The 15,748-nt window shown below is 39.8% G+C and overlaps 1 protein-coding gene across 2 annotated transcripts in view; it reads right to left on the bottom strand.

Annotated features, from left to right (window-relative positions):
- Positions 1 to 15,748, bottom strand: part of NCKAP5 (NCK associated protein 5) — a 969,055-nt gene that overhangs the window by 9,220 nt on the left and 944,087 nt on the right. The window contains exon 22 of one of the 2 annotated variants that reach the window (XM_061608950.1): positions 10,751 to 10,811. The exons of the other annotated variant lie outside the window; for it this stretch is intronic. Coding sequence (XP_061464934.1) covers positions 10,788 to 10,811 — 24 coding nt within the window. The 3' untranslated portion in view covers positions 10,751 to 10,787. Of the gene's footprint in view, positions 1 to 10,750; positions 10,812 to 15,748 lie in introns of those variants that run through there. 2 annotated transcript variants of the gene reach the window in all.

The following is a 15,748-nucleotide window of genomic DNA, read 5'->3' as shown; positions in this document are numbered from 1 at the left end:
ACTAGGCCTGAACCCAGACTGGAATGGGTCAAGATAATCTGCTTTATCCAAGAGTTCTTGCAATTGCTGTGCCACACTTGCAGAAGCCATTGCTGTTTCTACTTCAACGCTCTGTTTTCTACATGTCTGGTTATTTTATTTTTAACAATACTTTCTACTGGTTTTCCTGGGACAGATGTTAAGCTAATTGGCCTGTAATTTCCAGGATCTCCCCTGGATCCCTTTTTAAAGTATGTTGTTACATTGACCACTTTCCTGTCCGCAGGTATGCAGGCAGATCTGAGGGACAAGTCACATATTTTTGTTAGAAGATCAGCAATCTCACATTTGAGTTCTCTGAGAAGTTTCAGGTGGATGCCATCCAGACCCAACAATTTGACAGTTTTTATTTTGACTATTAAGCCTAGAACTTCATTGCTCATCACCACTATTTGCCTCAGTTCCTCTGACTCCCTTCCTGCAAAAGTTAGTTCAGATACAGGGATCTGCCCTATATCCCGAACTAACGTTTGCAGGAAGGAAGTATGAAGAACTGAGACAAATGTTCTTCTCACAGGATTGCCCCCAAGAAATATTTGGTTAGCAGGAACTACAGATAGTGTTTTTGATGGTGAACCCACATTTATGACACATCATAAATGTGGGTTCACCACAAAAAAGCACCATACACATACATATACCTATCTTGTTGGTTTTAAATGGGCCCTGAAAACTTTAATAGTGAAAAAGCTGCAGTACTGTATTTAGTTATACATACCAAGCCTCACAGAAGCAGTGGTCTTCAGTACAGAGAACTTGCCATAAGGCTGTCCTATTTAATATTTTACATATATAGAGATGCATGGGAGATTTTCCAAAACAGTGTGAGTGCGGTGCCAGATTCCTTGGAGCAGTACTAAAGTACATGTCTGGCAAAGGGGCTGCACCTCTTATCCTGTAGATGAAACTCGCATGCTGACTGTAGGTAAAGATAAACTTATGTTGATTGGACAAAAAAATTGGAAATTCCTTCTGTACATCACTTTTAGAAGTAGTACTACAGTTTAGTTAGCAATTTAATATGATAACATCAGTTAATAAAATATACTGAAACAAGGAAAAATATTGAGGTCACATTCTATGATGTTAAATCAATGAACTAAATTAAGCCAAAATATCCAGTAATGAAAAGTATTTAGTAGTGAAACTAGGCAAGGTATTTAAAATGTAATCCAAAGTTAACCAAAGTCAGTGGGAGTTTTTCCTGTTCCATAATGGGTTTTGAATTAGGTCATACCTTCATAAAAAATGGGCCTAGTTTTTAAAGGTAATAGTTTTCCTGGTTGTTATCATAAGCAATGGGGGGCTCTGGAAGCAAAACAGGTTCTTTCCTTCTTTGAATTTGCCAATATAGTAAAGACATTTAATTCTGGTGCCTTGGCACCAAGGTTAGTGATCTGAGGACCACTTCACATAGGTAGGTGTACACCTAAACATGTTAAGTGTGAATATGATAAACATGTGAACTTTCATATAGCTACAATAGTTGAGGAACTGTGGCTGCAGTTCTCTGTTGATTATACATGTGGTGGCAAATGCAGTATTGCATATGCATAATACAGAGGTGGGTAACCTGTGGTCCCCAGATTTTGGTGGACTCCAGCTCTCATTAGCCTCAGCCAGCATGGCAAACAGTTGAAAATGGCAGAGACATTTATTTGATTTATATCCCGCCCCTTCTCCCAATGAGAGCCAGTGTGGTGTAGTGGTTAGAGTGTTGGACTACAACCTGGGAGACCAGGGTTCGAATCCCCACATAGCCATGAAGCTCACTGGGTGACCTTGGGCCAATCACTGCCTCTCAGCCTCAGAGGAAGGCAATGGTAAACCCCCTCTGAATACCGCTTACCATGAAAACCCTATTCATAGAGTCGCCATAATTCGGAATTGACTTGAAGGCAGCCCATTTCCATTTTTTCAGTTCCTTCTCCCAATAGGAGCCCAGGGCGGCAGAAATAGGCCTATAACCTGTGAAGTTATCCACTTCTGGCAAAATGCGCAATAGTTTCTTTAGCTGATCATCAGCTATTAAGAAGACTCTAGATTTTCTTTTGTCTCATTGTCTCAGTGTAATACAGTAAAACAGAGTGCTGGAACTGAAAATGTATAGTATGTTGCTAATCCTTTTTGAACAATTTCTTATGTAAGCGTTTAGAATTTTTGGATAATACAGTTTTTTTTCCATTTCTTGTATTTTTTGATCTTGACAAGAAAATTTTAATTACCATATAAAGCCATACTATGAGAGAGTGCTGATGATGCATTTGCTAGACAAGTAATATATGAAGACTCCACCCCCACCATGGCCCTTAATTTAATCTTCAAAACTTTACTTGCAGAATAGATTAACACCTGGATCATGCTGTCTTTGGGATAAGAAGTTATGTAATATAATACTTAATACACATGGGCAAATTATTACAAAAGGGTGTGCAATTAATTCCAAGCCTAAAAATAAATTCAATTATATCTCAGCTTCCTTCTTAAATAAATGTGTCTGAATAAAGCTTATTAAAATACTGTTCTCCTATGTTAATGGAATAATGTAGAGATTACTAAATTGTTGGGAAGAAACCATCATATCTGATCATTTCAATCCTTGTTTTGATTACTTTTAATTTTTGTTTCTATCCCAACCTTTTGTCCATTTCTCTTTTCTACATTTCCTGAATCCTGGGAAGAAGTTTATTCTTTTGGTAAGGGACAGTGGTCCCAGTGAAATGACAAAGATTAGATAGGGCTGAAATAAATTTGTTCATTACATTTATTTAAAAAACCCAACAACCCTTTGATTACCTCTTATACTTAGGGATTAGTGGAAAGATGTTCATGTTCCTAAAGTCAGATGCAGACTTGGGACTACTTTGAATACAAAATTCAGAAATGTTTCCATATATTTTAAAAAATAGCTTGGGCACAATACAAAAAGGAAAGAAAACAAAGCAAATGACATGATGTGCATTCAGTTACACACAGGAGAGATAAATGGTACAGATTAACTACAGTGTTTTTCTACATCCACTACTGATTTCAGCCACTAGGAAGCAGAGTTTGGCTCAAAGCACCTGCTCATGTTTAAATCATTTTTTTACTAATGCACTTTTAGTGTAAATCAGTATCTTTTCTTGCTGATAAGGGCCATTCTGCAGGATATCAGGTATATATTTTATCCTGGGAAATTGGATGGCTCAGGGATTTGGTAATAGTATATGAAGCCTTTAACCTCCAGGTCATTGGTTCAGATAAAATCTGGCCGACACAAGTGACTGGAAATCATTACTATCAGAAGCTTGCCTGATGAACCTTGACCAACTCCCCCAGATACTTTGTTTACTTGCCAAGCGTTCACATCATCACTGCAAAGGAAAGGGGGAGGGGTAAAAATACAACAGAACAAAGCACTACCACTATTAGCAGTTTTGGGGTTGGATTCACTGATGATTTACAATATCTGTGTGTGCATGCATGTGTGTGTGTGTGTGTGTGTGTGTTACTCACACATGCACAAACACACACACTGCATCATTAAGGATTTAATTAAAATTTCATCACCAAAGTAAAAAGATTACATATTGTTGTTCATATATTGGATTACAAATAAACAAAATCTCAACATGCTATGTGTTGTAAGCACAAGTAAATAATAAATAAATTGCAATACACTTTGCCATTTATTTGTCAGTCCACTTCGGAGATTCTTCTACTAAAATGAAGATGTACTTATTTTGACTTTTTAACAACGCTCCATTGCTAGGAATTGGCTATGTTTAGAGATGTGAAGGCCCAGGAAAAAACCCTGGAAATTTAGGGGAAAAAAAACACATTTTCCCCATTTCCCCCTGATTTTTCAGAAAACAAAACAAAACACCCCTCCAAAGGCTTTTGGGGGAAAAATGGGAAGAACATGGTTCCCTCCAGGGGGTTTTCTGGGCCTTCACATCTCTAGCTATGTTATAATATTAAATACACACACAAGGGACAAGATTCTTCCTGATGCCTGAGTGAGCTCAGCTCCAGGTCTCTGGAGATGACAGAGATGGGTACATTGCGAAATAGAAGGTAAGCACAGACCTTCCATTATAAATAAAAGTTGCTTCACTACTACTATGTGCCTGAGGGCTATTGGGAAGCGAGATAGATACAGCAGCATCCACAGACTGAAGGATTATGCTCAAAATATATAAATGAACATCAGAATAAATAGAACAGGTGCCAAATAACATGCCCAATGAAAAGCTTAGACATGGCCATGCGAAGAAACCAGCCAAAATTTAAGGGTCTTTAATGATTTCAGAAGCAACTCTGTCTCAGGAAGGTTTTCAATAAATGGGAGTTCCATAACTGTGAGTCAGCCACCAAGAACATCCATCTCCATATCTATTGCCATTTGATCCTGCTGCCATGGAATAATGTAGAAAGCATTTGAGATTGTGACAGGCCAGTGGAGAGAAAATTATCTGTAAGGGATGCTCAACAGCTGTGTGTGAGAGCAGTAAAAGGTGCAAAAAAGGATAATAGAGACTGAATATTCTGTTTAGCAGAATAGTTGCCCTTAAAACAGAATACAGCAGCAAAGCTGTACTTAAAGATTTCTTAAAATTATACTTTTGCATAATGTCTGTTCTGTACATCTTAATTTAAAACATGTAGTGAAGAACTAGTAGTCCTATTCTCTATAGTCAAAATGCATTTTATATTCAGTTTAGTTAAGCAACAGTTCAAAATGATCACTGCTGCCTTCAAGAAATAAAATCCTCCTTTGTCTCATATGAACACAGCAATTGGTTTTCAGTGAAATGAGCCTTGCTCTTAGCAAAATATATCTGTAAAATGCTACTGTACAGAAAAAAGCCTACACATATGCACACGTGCACGCACGCGTGCACACACAAACACACATATACAAAGAGCTATGAGAATTAAATATAGATCAACAAAATCAATACTTAATTGCATTACTCAAGGTCGTTCATTGCACACCTAACCCTTGATCAGAAGTACCAAGTATGCTAATTAAAAAGTAAAATAAAAATGTCACTATGAAGTAGAATAGTTTTCAAGCTTTTTACATGTTTAAATCTGCAAGTTACTCAGCCTTTGTTTATCCAAAGTCATATTGATCTCATAATCTATACTGTTTATCATGTTAAATTTAGTATTTTATCAGTGCTAGATGTCTTAAATCACGGAAGCTACTTTGTATATATAATGTAAAATAACTAATGGACAATTGAGTAAATTAGATGAAAACATCATAGTGCAAGTTATTTACAGTATCTTCCCCCCATTTTTTAAAAATGCAAATATTCTATGGTTAACAAGTTCCTTGAAAACACTGGAAAAGAATCAAACAATAATACAAATCAGAGCTCTCTCTCCACTAATGTAACTGGTGATAAATTAGTCAGTCCTTTATGGATAAACTTGATAGTTGGTGTGTGCCAAAGGAACTTCTGTTATAAAAAGGTTCATTTAAGTTTCCAGCTGAAATCATCAGTTTTCTATCTGCTGAAAATTAAAGATATATCCCAATGAGCAGTTTGTGTGTGTAATCTGCTGCCAAAAATCACATGAAAAGAATGAGGAGTCCATACTGCTTCCTTTGATTGCCATCCTTATGGCACAAACCTAGATATGCCTACTCAGAAGTAAGTCTTACAGAGTCAAAATGGTCTTATTACAGATAAGCAGGTACAGGACTGAAGTTACTCTTCAGCACACCACTTTCAGGTCTTTATTTCTTCTGTCATATGAAAACTATTCCTTAACAAAAGAGAGACAAAAATTCTGCAATTGTTCTGGACCAATGTTGATATGCTTCTCTCCCCCCCCCCGGATCTTATTATGTCCCTTCTTTTCCATTACCAGAGCCACTTGTGGCATTGCCACCATTAACCCTGTCAAAATGAGCTTCTTGCTAATTTTGTCTTTTGATTCCTTTTAGCAAGAGCTAAAATGGGTTCTTCTTAAACCCAGAAACCAGCTACTTTCCCATTTTTCTTCACCATAATCCTTTTCAAACAATGAAATTTGGATGAGCAAGCATGGGGTCGTAGGCAGGGCTGTTGCAGGCTCCACCCCAGCCTACGCAATCTCATTTCTAAGTTGTAATAGAGCCTATGCACATATAACTGGAAGTGTCTCTTCCTCCCCAAAACAAGTATGTGTGCCACAGTACTTTGCAGACTCACAAATGAATAAAGAATGCAATAAAATGAATAGAATCCAGTGACTGAAGTAGATGTGGACCAGTCCCAACTAACAGCATTTGCTAATGAATAAGCATAACCTGCAATGCCCTTCTGCCATTTACGTAGTCCAAACAGGTCAGTCTGCACAAGAGAGCAAATTCATACAAATCCAGTATTAAAAATGGTAACACTCAAAAACACTGAGGGAGCATTTCATCCTCTAGAACATTCAGAAACAGATTCTTAACACCCACTGTATTCCTAACATCTAAGTTTCAAAAGGAGACTCAACTGGGAAACTCTCTCACTGGAATTCATTAGCAAATTTGACATGGTGAGATTTGGTCTTGATTGATCCTGGATATTCATAGCTTACTACAGAAATAAAGGGTGGAACTATATGTTTTGTGCAGTTCCATGATTCCCTTAAAAAAAATTAAAACAAATTCAACTGCTGAAGCTTTGGTTTGAAATGGAAGCCCAGGGTAGGGGAGAGGGGTTTCTTACACATTTCCACTCCACCTGTTTTTCTGTTGCAGAACACCCTCCTCTAGTTGGGAATGGATCATAGCCATGTTTCAGATTTGATCTTAGCCATTCTGTATTCATTTGTCTCTGCATAGGTGTCATGCATATCCTCCTCCCCCCCCCTCCTCTCAAGTACACTGCTTAATTGTTTGGGTTCACTTTCTAACAAAATGTTTCCTCTTTCCTCTATATTCACATTATATACCTACCTATTTTGGCAACCATTTCATGTATCTGATGAATAGTCTCTGAACCAGGATGCTTTTGTGCCACAGATTTTCAGTCTTTAAGGAGCCTCAAGACATTGTTTTGTTGCAATAAACTAACATGGCTACTCCCCTAGTAATAATGTTTATATAGTACTGCAACAGTTAGGTGTTGTATAGTAATTATACTAAGAGATATCCAACACTGCCGCTCTGTTGGCACAATGGATGTCTGTGTGTGTGATGAAACTTCCTTTTCCATCCCCTCCAGATCCATGTGTGCCCTCAAAATCAGCTGGAAGACTATCAGGGGGCTGGAAGACTATCTGGAGCAAATTTTGGGGACACATGGGGGAGGAGAGGAAACAGAAGTACTGTTGCATCATTGGAACTAAGTGCAGTGAGCACTGGATGAAACCCACTAAAATGAATACACTTTGGCTTACAATCTCTCTTTTTTTAAAAAAAGCACTTATGTAAATGTACAAATTCAACTTTATTTTTAGAGGGAAATTACTTCAGACACTTAAGGAGAAATTAAAGGCATCATGAGTGCAAATCTGGATGCAGTAAAAGTGACACAAAGCAGTGGCTTGCACATAACTCCTTGGCCTACTAAAACATTTTGGGCAGAACCCAACATTGTGCAAGCAGATTTCTGTTTGTGTAACGAGACTTCACTTTCCTTTTCTTGCCCATCCTTCAAATCTACTCTGAAGGGTCCCCCAGCAGTCTGAATGGATTTGATAGGGACAGGGTAGAGGAGACGGAAGTGAAGTCCAGCTACATTTGCGCAGAGACAAGATCAGGCAGAACCTTTTGCAAGTTTATACTTCCCTCCTTATTCTTCAGATATCTTGTTTATGAGGAAACTTCCATGTTTGCTTCAAATTTCACTTTAGGCAAAATTTGGTGCCAACTCTTAGTAATAGTTTTTCAGTAGAGTAGAGTCTCCAGATCTCATTTAGTTAAATGAAAGAAAGTGTATGGTGGATAAATAAAGCTCCACAGTGAAAACAGTTTTAAAATCACCTCCTGGAAACTACAGAGGTGACTACTGTAACTGCATGACCTCCATTATATTACAGCTAAGCTAAAAATGTAACGTTTGAACCTTTCCCCCCTTTAAAGTGTAACCTTAAATAATAAGTAAAGCCTTTTTCTCCCTTATATATTGTTAGAAGCTTTCATCTATTTCTGGACTGACAGTAGAATAATTTTTTGAAATAATGAATCATTTTTCTCTTTCTTGCTTGAACAGAAATCCCATGATTATTTTGCTGAAGCAGACAATGACCTTCTCAAAGGAACCCAATCACATTCTCAAGATAAATAATGAGAGGCCCTCTCTTTTCTGCCTCAAGGAAAAATTGCATTGATATGAAGTCCTTGTGAAATCATTGATCTGTTCATCATTTTTATAAGAAAACAATATACACTTAGCAGAAAGTAATCTACATAGACATTATGCTTAACAAAAGTCTGAAAGGAGAACAACTCTCCTTAATTGCAATTTTAGTTACAGAAGGATTCGGGGAGGAGATATATCAAGAGTAAAACATGTTTTGTTAAGAAAATTGCATGAGAGAAAAGAACAATTCATTAGCACAAACTGCTAATGGATCCCACCTGTTAGCCTGGGCAAAATGGTTATTGATGAACAAATAGTGAAGTTGAGGACTACAATTGTCTGTGCTTTGTATGTTTGAATAATTTGAAAGGAAAAAGGCACTGAATGAATGAGCCTTACGTATTTAAAAACAAAATTGCCATAATAGGGTCAGAAGACTGATCATGCTTACTGAAGAATAAAAGTTAACCTAAGGTAACTAGCAAATAAATATCATGACCGGAATTATCTTTAACCCATATTTACCATAATAAAATATAAGTTTGCATAACTCATCTAAGCAACAAATCTTTTTGTGTGCAATACTGTACCACAGTTAGGCTGCTAAACTTACTGGCTTTCATGGCATATACAGATATATGGACATAGGACTATAGCCATTGATTTCAAGGGGATAAGGAGAATTAAGTATTCTATTCATATATCTGGGACTGAGGCTGCAGTCCTACACACACCTACTTGAGAGTAAACCCCACTGACTATTGCTTCCAAGTAAACATACTCAGGATTCAGCTGTTAAAAGTCCTCAATCACGGCTGGAGAGTGTTGCATGTCATTGTATTAAAATACAGCCATGCTCCATGAATTTGTCTAATTTCCTTGTAAAGCCTTCTAGGTTGGTGGCCATCACTACACCTGGGGGTCCAAAGTCCATATTTCAACTGTTCATTGTGCAAAGAAGCAATTTCTTTTGTTTGTCCTGAATCTCCAATCATTCAGCTTCCTTGGATTACTCTAGTTAATGTTCAGGGGCCCCTTGGCATAGTCCAGCCAATGGCGCCCCTGCCAATCCCCTCCCTGCTATCACTGGACCCTGGCACACCCCCTTCCTCTTTGCAGCAACAGTGCCACCATCCTGCTCCCCCTTTTCTTATGTTAATTGCAAGATCCTTAGCCCCTAGATAATTGCAAGAGCCTTCCCCAAGATATCACTAGCTCAGCAGCTCTGCTGAGTGAAGAGTTCCCTTAATGGTGTGCTTGCTGCCACCATGACTGAGTTAGAGAGCAGCAGGATTCTCCCTCAGTAAGGATATATCCTTACTTGAGCATATCCACTCAAGACACATGGGGTGAGATGCACAAATTTGTAATCCACCAAGACCAGAATACAGATAGTTCCCACCCTCCTGTAAACACATTTATTTACAGAAAATAATGCACAATCGGGAGCCTTGAAGTGCACTCCCAGTAAGTATGAAGGCTTACTGATACTGCCTTATAGCTGATTGGCGATGAGAGCAAGCCAGCTTCTCTTCCTCATGGGATCCCAGCAGAAAGTGGAGCCTGAAGACAGCCCCTATCAGACAAAGGCCCATCCAACATTCTGTTCTCACAGAAGCCAATTGGATGTTTGTGGAAGCCACAACCAGTATCTGAGTGCAACAGCACTCTCCCCATTTGTGATTCCCAGCAACTGGTATTCAAGTGGCACCCTGCCTCTGACAGTAGAGGAAGAATATAACATCATGGCCTCTGCTGCTCCTAAGCAAGGACGATTCACTTAATCAACTGTAAGGACACTTCATCACTTTCTACCTCTCTCCAGTTACATCTTATCTCCCTTAAAATAATACTTCAGTGTCAGTAACCTGCTGAACTAGTAGAAAATCAGATTGTATTCCACAGCATCTCCTTGAAGGCTCTGGAGTGTAGAGTAACCTGAGGTGGGGTAATAACTTTTTATGCTTGCAACTCTTTCTCTCTTCTGGGAAATGAACTAGATTCTCAACCTATAAATAATGAAGGTGCATTATCTGACCCAGATTTGTTTCGGGTGTGGTGTGGGAAGGACAGATGCAGCAAACGTGGAAATGTTAAGTTTTTCACATGTCAGTTTTCAGAAGTAATCAGCACCTGAGCCAGCTGTGCAGAAACCACACTTTCTGCTATTAAAAGTAAGCTACTATGAAAAGTAAGCTCCTTTTTAATACGTGAAGGGAAATGCCCTTCTCTAATGCTTAGTTCAAGTAGTAGACTACTGGGATGTACATAAGGAAGAAGGAACTTCCTTCAGAAAGCTGCACAGCTTATTCTCAAGAGGTGCTTCATCTAAATGATGTGAAAGCACTCTTTCCATCTAAATGTCAGGAAAGTCTTTGCAAATTCATTCAAATAGGAAAGGCAAATATAAAATGTAATGCAGTACTCGCCCTGACCACTGAGGCATCTGGATGGAAGTTGATGTATTCATGTTCAGGATGCCATCATGAACTCCAGCTGTAAGTATGTAAGAAACAACTCAATGTGATATCCCCCTTGAAGACGAGAAATTAAATTAAAATTGGCGTACAAAGTTAGGAGACAAACTCAAGATCTACTGCGGCACCTGTTCTCAAAAAGGCAAGGAGTGAGGGAAGCCTCTCAAACACTCTGCATTACTAGTTAACATAGCATAAGACAGTGTGGTCAATATTGATTGCAAGAGCAGTCACTCCTGTAAAACCAGTGACTCCAAAGAAGTGTAAAGTATTCGCAAGAATAGGCCAAGAGACTAGAAAAACTGGTCTGGTCTAAGCAACAGTCAATCCCAGGAGGCCCGCCCAGGAGAACAGGTCTAAGACAGATAAGATAGAGAAAAGCAGTTCCCAGTTGAGAACATAAGCAAGAAAAACCTGGCAAATACAGCCAGGAGACTCACACAACGCATGTTTTGTTACACAGACTGACTGCAGGGACAAGTTACATATATGTGGCAATCACACTAAAGAGGGTGGAGCAAGGTGAGGGACAAGCAGAGTTATTTGGGTCCAGGAGTCCCACAGACTGCAAGGGCTAAGGAAGCAAAACTCTGGGTCCAGCTCCCCAATGGATGAAGGTTCCTTGCCACCAGTGCTTCCCAGCAGTGTCAGCTTGGGGATTTTTCAAATAGACAGGTGGTGCTCATTTCTCAAACTCATACTACTGCACAACCTTTCATTCATAATAGAGATATGTTGGCTCCAGGGATTCTTGCTCTCTCCTCAGGGACAAGCAGTTTGGTAACAAATAAGTTCCTCATTTTCTTCCTTTTGTTTAAACTTTTAGAGTGTTTGCAGCAGGAACTCTATTTAAAGGGGTTAATCTCTTCTATCCACTCTGGTGTTAAAGTGTCAAAGGAGCCTCTGCAGACTGCCTAGACCTAGACAGTCTGCATTGTAGCTTCTTCAAGCCTTAATACAGTATAACAGTGAGCTGGCTTGCACTGGGTCAGTGCTGCCCTACAGTATGTATATTTCTCTGGGGTGTCCTCTGATCAGTATGATTATCTAGATCAAAAGTGGAGGGAGGGTCTGAAGGTAATTGCTGATGATGGCTGAGCAACTCTTCTTCCAGAATACAACGAACTGTGTTCAGTCAGCATTTAGCTCTCTGATCAAGATTCTGAATATAATGAAAAGGCAAATGGCTTAGCCTCTATTAAAATCTACACCTGCCTCAGCTATCAGCTGTCAACTGACATAGTTAGTACAAAATGTCAAATACGCTGAAAGCTAGTTGGAAATATTGTCCTTGCAGAATTCAAAAGATACATGTCTACATCTAGATCAGCAGATTTTTATGGATACCATCTAGAGAATATATTTCTAGCAGCTTGTGCATACCTATTTACTATGTTCTGCCCTGATTTGCACTTTATTTCTGAGCCACCACTAGTTTTTCAGTCCATTGTTTTTGTTTCCTACCAACACCATCCTGCTCTTTCTTCTCTGCTTTTATCAGGATTTTCAATATATTTTCATTTTGTAATGTTAATTTCAGTATGTGCCATGTGCACCAATTCACCCATCTTTGCAAAGGAAATAAATTAATCATTGTTTTTATGAGCTTCACTGACCTATTTTTCCAGGCTTTACAGAAATACTTTTCAGAGTTATTTTCTGCCTTTTTATATTTGCAGTGTTAACAGGGATCCTTGTCTAGTTATGCACAAATCTGCCTTATTTTTAAAGTGCAGGAGCTAAACCTTCTTTCCCTCCCTCTATGTACCATCTTTCTAATTAGGTATCTGACCTGACCATGCTCCTACATACATTAGTCACATCTTGAGTAACACACTCTATGTGGGGACTGCCCTTGAAAACAACTTGGAAACTTCATTTGGTGCAGAATGCTGCTGTTAAATACTTAATTGGGGCAAAGTGCTAGGATTATGTGACCCCCTTATTTTGTCGCTGTATTGGCTCCCAGGTACAATTCAAGTTGCTGGCTATTTCCTATGAAGTCCCAAACATTTTGGATCTAAGCTAAGCTTCTTGAACACCTTCCTCCTCTTATGTGACTCGGTCCATCCTTTTATGACCAGATTAGGTGCCCCTCTTGAACGTGCCATTCCTTTCTGAGCTTTATGGTGTTACCCCATATGAGGAACTTCCTACCCCAAAAGGTTAGGTTATCATCCTCTTTATTAGTGTTCTGCCAGCAATGGAAAACATTCCTTTTTCGACAAGCTTTTGATTCTGTTGCTGATGCTGTTTGTAGTCTTGCTACTATCTGATAATTTGTTCTGTAACGATTGGATCATTGCTGCTTTTATACTTATAATCACTTTTGAGTAATCCTTTTGGTGAGGAAAAAGCAGGGCATTTTTTAAAAAATAAAGGCTTGCCTTTAGGGGAAGGTGCATACAGTTCAGTGGACGAGCATCTGTCTTGCAAGCAGAAGGTTCCAGGTTCAGTCCCTGGCATCTCCAGTTAGGTTGGGAGGGACCCCTATCTGCAACCTTGGAGAGCTACTGCCAGTCAAGGTAGACAATACTGAGCTAGATGGACCAGCGGTCTGACTCAGGACAAGGTAGCTTCCTATGTTCTCAGTCATAAGATAAGAATGCATGTATGTAAACATATTACAGGGCACGAACATGGTACATGGTTCAGAACAGCTTTGTCCCCTAAACCAGGCTGCCACCCTCAGGCATAGTGCAGGAAGCTATAACGTTGCCAGTGTTGAAGTAAAACCAATTTGGGCATTCTGCTTGTGTGGAAAACCTACATGTGAGCAAGGCAAGCAGGTATGAGCGTACTAAGCCCTACTTCCCCATCACCCTCCTTGTCACCCTCCAACTCATGGAGGGCAAAGATCTGAAAAAGGGAGTATCCATGCGCAATTTAGAACACAGATTTTGCAGGATTCTAAATTGCACTGGGAGACTTTGAGAGCTCTCTCTCTCTCCCTCTCTTTCTCTTTCTCCAGGCCTTTGCCCTCCATAAGACAGAGTAGATAGCAGGGATGGCAAATGGGAGGAGTTTAGCATGCTCATACCTGGTGATACCTAGCTTTTACATGTGAGAAGAGTACCTGAAGAGGGCTTAAGATTCAGCTGCTAATCCAGTGGCTTCTGTACACAGAATGAGGAGGTGCTATCTTGCCCTTTGTCTCAGACAGCAAAATATCTTGGGCTGGCTCTGCAGAAAGAAGCCAACACACAAACAGCCTTCAAACACTCCAGATAGTTTTGAGGGCAGGTCTGCCAATCCTGTATGTTTTGTGAAATGGCATGGCCACCCACAACATCAGAATTTCAGAGATCGAAACAAAAACAACACCAGAATTTTGGGACACATCCACATAGGAATTTGGGGATTTTGCAGGCCTTCATGCATTACACCCAATTCCTGATAGATACACTGTACCCAAGGTTCCCTTTCTTATCCATTTGTCTTTTCAACTGCATACAAATGTAGATACACACAGGTTGTGACATCCACATTTCTTGTTGTGTTCTATGACATAGAATTGGCAACATGGCAGCCTCACATACGAATGCACCCTTACTGATAAATGTTCTGTTCCAGCAGTCTGTTTATTTATTTATTAAATTTATATCCTGACCTTCTTCCCAGAAGGAGCCCAGGATGCAAACAAAAACACTAAAAGCACATTAAAACATCTTAAAAACAAAAGACTTTAAAAAATAGTAAAACAAAACATCTCTAAAATCTCTATTATTACAATACGTCTTTAAAATGTCTTTAAAGAACAACTTTAAAAAATCTTAAAAAGCAGTTCCAGCACAGACACAGCCTAGGATGAGGTTTCTCCTTAAAAGGCTTGTTGAAATAAGAAGGTCTTCAATAGGCACCGAAAAGATAACAGACAGGGGACCTGTCTAATATTTAAGGGGAGGGAATTCAAAAGTGTTGGTGCCAAAATACTAAAGGTCCACTTCCTATGCTGTGCGGAATGGACCTCCTGATAAGATGGTATCTGCAGGAGGCCCTCACCTGCAGAGCACAGTGGTCAACTGGGTATATAAGGGGGAAGATGATCTCTCACGTATCCTGGTCCCAAGCTGTGTAAGGCTTTATACACCAAAACTAGAGCCTTGAACTTGGCCCTGTAGCTAATGGGCAGCCAGTGCAATTCTTTCAGCAGCGGGGTGACATGCTGGCAATACCCTGCCTCAGTGAACAGTCACGCTGCCACATTTTGCACCAGCTTCAGCTTCCAGAAACCATGGTCAATGATATCAGAAACTGCTGAGAGATCAAGTAAGAAGAACAGGGTCACACTTCCCTTGTCCTTCTCCAAATAAATGTCATCCAATAGGGTGACCAAGGCTGATTCAGTCCCATAAACAGGCCTGAACCCAGATTGGAATGAGCCAAGATAATCTGTTTCATTCAAGAGTACTTGCAATTGCTGCGCCACAACCCTCTCAATCACTTTACCTAAAAAGGGAGTATTTGCGACCTGGCGGTTGTTGTCACAAACCAATGGGCCAGGGTGGGCTCTTTCAGGAGCGGTCGGATCACTGCCTCTTTCAGGGTGGCTGGGACCACTCCCTCTCAGAAAGACACATTGACCACACCCTGGATCAGCTCAGTCATACCTCCTTGGCAAACTTCAATACGCCAAGAAGGGCAAGGGTCAAGAGGACATGTTGCTGGCTGCATTGTCGCCAGCATCTTGTCCACATCATCAGGCAGCACCTACTGAAACTGATCCCAGGAAGTTGTGGCAAGTTCTTGAAGTTGTTCTTGAAGTTTAATCTGTTTGTGGTAGATAACATATATGCATGGAGCACCCCATTCTTAAAATTTCTCTCATCAAAGGAAACCCCTGGCTAAGTGCATCCCTTTGTGCATGGGGATTAGCTTCCATAATTTAAATGAATGTGTGTGTGTGTGTGTGTGTTATGTGCCTTCAAGTCGATCATGATTTATGGTGACCCTATG

This window comes from Rhineura floridana, chromosome 2 (assembly GCF_030035675.1).
Source record: "Rhineura floridana isolate rRhiFlo1 chromosome 2, rRhiFlo1.hap2, whole genome shotgun sequence".
NCBI classification, from domain to species: Eukaryota; Metazoa; Chordata; class Lepidosauria; order Squamata; family Rhineuridae; genus Rhineura; species Rhineura floridana.
The sequence above is the reverse complement of the archived record's forward strand: the minus strand, read 5'-3'. Positions and strand labels throughout refer to the sequence as shown.